The following is a 4,756-nucleotide window of genomic DNA, read 5'->3' on the forward strand; positions in this document are numbered from 1 at the left end:
ATGTAGTGAGTAGAAAGTACAGATAATTGTGTAAAAATGTAATGAGTAAAAGTAAAAAGTACGCTGAAAATAATTACTCAAGTAAAGTACAGATAACCAAAATTTCTACTAAAGTACAGTAACAAAGTATTTGTACTTAGTTACTTTACATCTCTGTTATTTTAAGAGCTCAGATGTATTAAAGTATTGATTATTTAAACACAGATCTGAGTGTTTTTCTATAAATCAGGTGTTTTTAACAGACTCACAACAGATCAGGTCAGCACTCTTTGTGTTGACAGACAGAACCAGGAGGAAGCAGACCTGTTAGAGACCATTACATGTTTCCAGTCATCACAACAACACACTGTGATCTTTACAGGACTCCTTCACTAAGACACACAAAACACTTCCTGAAACAACAAACAGCAGACAGGAGCTGCTCTGTGTTCACAGCTGATGATGTAACTCTGCCTTAAAACACTTATTCTGTCCATGAGACCTCTGTTTATTACTGTTAACTGTTCTTCTTGAACTGAACTGATCCTCTGAGCACCTTTCAGTCCAGACTGAGGGCATCACACATGTTTTCTTTGTGTTGTTTTAAACGTATCATATCGTGTTTTTACATCCTGACGCTATGAACTACAGAATCACACAGAGGAAAACAAAGGCCGACTGTGAAATCCAGTTGGCCTTAAATACTTTACCATAAATGGTAGTTCTGAAGAAAAAAGTGTGACGAAATAAACAATGAAATGAAATAAACAATGAAACGAAATAAACAATGAAACGAAATAAACAAAGAAATGAAATAAACAACAGCAGATTTTGAACAAACTGAAAAATTTGACCCATAAAAATATAAAAATATCTTTGCAGTAACTGGACAGAATAAATTTGTTTTCTACACTACAATCTATAATTGCACAAAAAATAGTTTCTAAATGCAAAAAAAAGTGCATTTAGCATGAWATGTCTCCTTTAATCTACTGAGCCCGCGAAGGGACGGGGGATTTGTTTTTCTTTTGTGTTCCCTCGCAAAAGTTGTTAAACATTGTTGTGTCTGCTGCTTTATTAACAAACTCACGTTTTCTATTAGTGAGTTAGCTACTGCTTTAATTCAGTTTCAGAATGAATATATCACACAACTACGCATGGAAGTGTGTTATATGATGATATTTTAACACAGTGCAGCTACACAACATCAATGTTAATTTCACAAACTTGTGGTGACACTTCCTGTTTTGGTAACTGGATATTTCAAAATAAAAGTCTGATTTAATTTAGTTCATATACAAATCAAACTTTTGCGTGGGAACGCAAAGTAATATTGCAAGGTAACTCAAAAGTATTGCGAATTAACGCAAAAGTATCGCAAAGTAACGCAAAAGTATTGTAAAGTAACGCAAAAGTATTGCGAGGGAACGCTAAAGTATTGCGAGGGAACGCTAAAGTATTGCGAGGTAACGCTAAAGTATTGCGAGGTAACGCTAAAGTATTGCGAGGGAACGCTAAAGTATTGCGAGGTAACGCTAAAGTATTGCGAGGTAACGCTAAAGTATTGCGAGGGAACGCAATAGAAAAAAATCGCCCCATGTCCCCTCACAGACTCCGTATTAGTTGTGTAACTTTGTGTAAATGTATATTTTGCTGCCTCTTGGCCTGGACTCCCTTGAAACAGAAGATTTAATCTCAGTGGGACGTTCCTGGGTAAATTAAGGAAATAAAATGTCAGGTATAATCTGTGTTCTCTTCTGATAATCTGCTCTAACCTAAATGAGGACGTCTCTTTAAGGAGGTGAATATTTCTGCAGCTCTACTGCTGTCTGCCTTTGATTTAATTTAGGCTTTTATTTTGTAAAGCTGTCTTTTATTTTGTAAAGCTTCCTGTTCAGATTGAGCATGAATGTTCTGTAAACCCAGACCGTGAAGACCAGAGGTTCTGTTCAGAGCCAGAACTGCTCCGGGCCCACCTGACAGGTTTGACTGAGAACTGGTTCCACATGGTGAACCTCCCAGAGTTCTGGATGTGGCCCGTCCTCCTGCAGGACTCAGTGGTTCTGTGTACAGCTCAGGTTCTGTTCGCCGTCACATGTTTGGGACAATCAGTCCTTCAGTCTGGACCTTGTGGATTTTCAGCTATTTGTCATGTGACCGGGCCCAGTCCTTGGTTCTGCTCCACAGCTCCGTGCTCTGAGAGCGTGGATCAGAACCACAGGGACCAGACTAACGGAGGACAGGGTTCTGAGAGCGTGGATCAGAACCACAGGGACCAGACTAACGGAGGACAGGGTTCTGAGAGTGTGGATCAGAACCACAGGGACCAGACTAACAGAGGACAGGGTTCTGAGAGCATGGATCAGAACCACAGGGACCAGACTAACAGAGGGCAGGGTTCTGAGAGCGTGGATCAGAACCACAGGGACCAGACTAACAGAGGACAGGGTTCTGAGAGTGTGGATCAGAACCACTGGGGGACCACAGGGACCAGACTAACGGAGGACAGGGTTCTGAGAGTGTGGATCAGAACCACAGGGACCAGACTAACGGAGGACAGGGTTCTGAGAGTGTGGATCAGAACCACAGGGACCAGACTAACGGAGGACAGGGTTCTGGACTGATCCTGACCGGTCCAGTTGTGAGTATCAGTGGTGTTCTGTATCCGGACTGTGTTCTGGTCCAGTTGTGTGTTTGTGTTTGTAGCAGAGTCAGGTCCAACACAGGTTCTATGATACACCAGGTGGGTCAGAACAGGACTTTATCTGGACCCAGTCCATCAGTTCTTCTCTGRTGGTCTCAGTCGGACTCTGGGGACAGCAGAGCTCAGGGTTCAGGACTGGTTGAACAGTTCTGGAGGTTCTTGATCCTCTAGTTTCACTCTGATGGAACCAACTTACTGCATCATTGGATCAGTTCTGCAGTTGGGTCGGGCAGATTCATACTGTGTGCTGTTACTGGTCAGAAAAACACAAATGAATATTTATCAGTGTTTGATGATTAATGGTCTTAATGGCAGGAGGCAGACTGACTGGTTTCTCTGGTCCGTCTGCTCGGTGCTCCTCTCTGCTTCACTTAAGAACAACTTTAAAACAAAGTTCTGTCATTTATTAATCATAACTCAGGCTTTACTTGGTCTGTYGACACAGTTTAAAAATAGACGTTTAGCTTGAAGTCTGTGTTTTGACACAATTYGGAACAGATKTTTAGAGAGTAAATCTTTCCCAGTAGAGAGATTTAAACTGGTAATGTGAGCAGGATGTGAGGCATCAGGGGATTAATGGTTATCAGCTGAACACCACAATTAATCCTGATTGATATTTTTACATTGTCACCCAACCCTGTTCTGCAGGATCTGTTCCACTAGTTTCTGTTGGCCCAGATGGGACCTCTAACTRGTTCTGATCACACCTGTCCTCTCCAGCAGGTGGCGCTATGGGCAGCTGCAGCAGCAGGTCGTTTGGTACCATGACCCCGGTGCTGAACAGTGCCCCCTTGGCCCAACCCGACACGTACTTCAAGGAGGGCCCGGATCAGGACCCTGATAAGGACTCAGTGGAGGTGGACCCAGACCAACTGCTCAGGGAGTGCAAAGAGGTTCTGCAGAGGCGTCCGGCCCGACCGCATCGGGATCTGGTCCATCCCAGGAGCACGGTCCGTTACAGCCACAAGCACAACCCAAACATCCGGGTCATGCAGTGGAACATCCTGGCCCAAGGTACCGATGTGTTCTGAGACTGTCGCTGACAYGAACAACACAGTCACTGACCGTGTTTCCATCAAGSCTTCTTCATGCACATTTAGWAGTGTCGCATTAAAAAATACGAAAAAAAGTCGGATGGAAACAGAAAAATTAAAAAAAAAATCCTCAATTCACTAAAAAGTTTTTACGCTCGCTTGAGGTGGTTTTTGGATGATTCGCAAAGTAGTTAATGTTCAAAACGGGAGATGGAAACATGTTTGAGGAATAAATTCTGATGTAGCGCATATTTACCTCACGTGACGTTCAGCTGTTTCCGCTTTCCTGCCTCRTCCTGGATGTTATCATAAACGTGTTAAAACATGGCTGCGAACAACAACAACAGGTACGTGTGGACTGAAGAAGAGACGAGAACATTTCTCACTATTTCGCGAAACAAACTTTAATTTAGCCATTAAGACGTTAAATCGCTCCATTGTCCCGAGATGATTAGCCTCTGCTAGTTAGCAAGTTTCACTTCCTGTTTACTACAGCAAAGCTTGTTGCTGACGACTGACATAATCACATGTTGCGTAGCCTCTTCTTACATAATCACGCATTGCGTAGCCTCGTCTGACGTAATCACGCGTTGCGTAGCCTCGTCTGATGTAATCACGCGTTGCGTAGCCTCGTCTGACGTAATCACGCATTGCAGCCTCGTCTGATGTAATCACATGTTGCGTAGCCTCGTCTGATGTAATCACGCGTTGCGTAGCCTCGTCTGACGTAACCACGCGTTGCGTAGCCTCGTCTGACGTAATCACGCGTTGCGTAGCCTCGTCTGACGTAATCGCGCATTGCGTAGCCTCGTCTGACGTAATCACGCGTTGCGTAGCCTCGTCTGACGTAATCACTCGTTGCGTAGCCTCGTCTGACGTAATCGCGCATTGCGTAGCCTCGTCTGACATAATCACGCGTTGCGTAGCCTCGTCTGACGTAATCAAGAGTTGTGTAGCATCATCTGATGTAATCACGCGTTGCGTAGCATCGTCTGACGTAATCACGCGTTGCTTAGCCTCGTCTGACGTAATCACGCGT

The 4,756-nt window shown here is 43.9% G+C and overlaps 2 protein-coding genes across 2 annotated transcripts in view; both read left to right on the top strand.

Moving 5' to 3' along the window:
- The window catches only part of LOC106511359 (nocturnin), a gene marked incomplete at its 3' end in the record, with an annotated part of 5,112 nt that extends 1,415 nt beyond the window's left edge, over positions 1-3,697 (top strand). Inside the window, 1 exon segment of the mRNA XM_014000115.1 lies at positions 3,407-3,697. Within this exon segment, the coding sequence (XP_013855569.1) occupies positions 3,407-3,697 (291 nt within the window).
- Positions 1,536-3,397, top strand: LOC106511360 (filaggrin). Its single transcript, XM_014000116.1, has 2 exons — positions 1,536-2,521; positions 2,573-3,397. The coding sequence occupies exons 1-2, from the start codon at positions 1,986-1,988 to the stop codon at positions 2,601-2,603; spliced, it is 567 nt and encodes a 188-aa protein (XP_013855570.1). The 5' UTR covers positions 1,536-1,985; the 3' UTR covers positions 2,604-3,397.
- Positions 3,698-4,756: the final 1,059 nt, after the last annotated feature.

The sequence above is a fragment of the Austrofundulus limnaeus genome, unplaced genomic scaffold (genome assembly GCF_001266775.1).
Source record: "Austrofundulus limnaeus strain Quisiro unplaced genomic scaffold, Austrofundulus_limnaeus-1.0 Scaffold2715, whole genome shotgun sequence".
Taxonomy (NCBI): domain Eukaryota; kingdom Metazoa; phylum Chordata; class Actinopteri; order Cyprinodontiformes; family Rivulidae; genus Austrofundulus; species Austrofundulus limnaeus.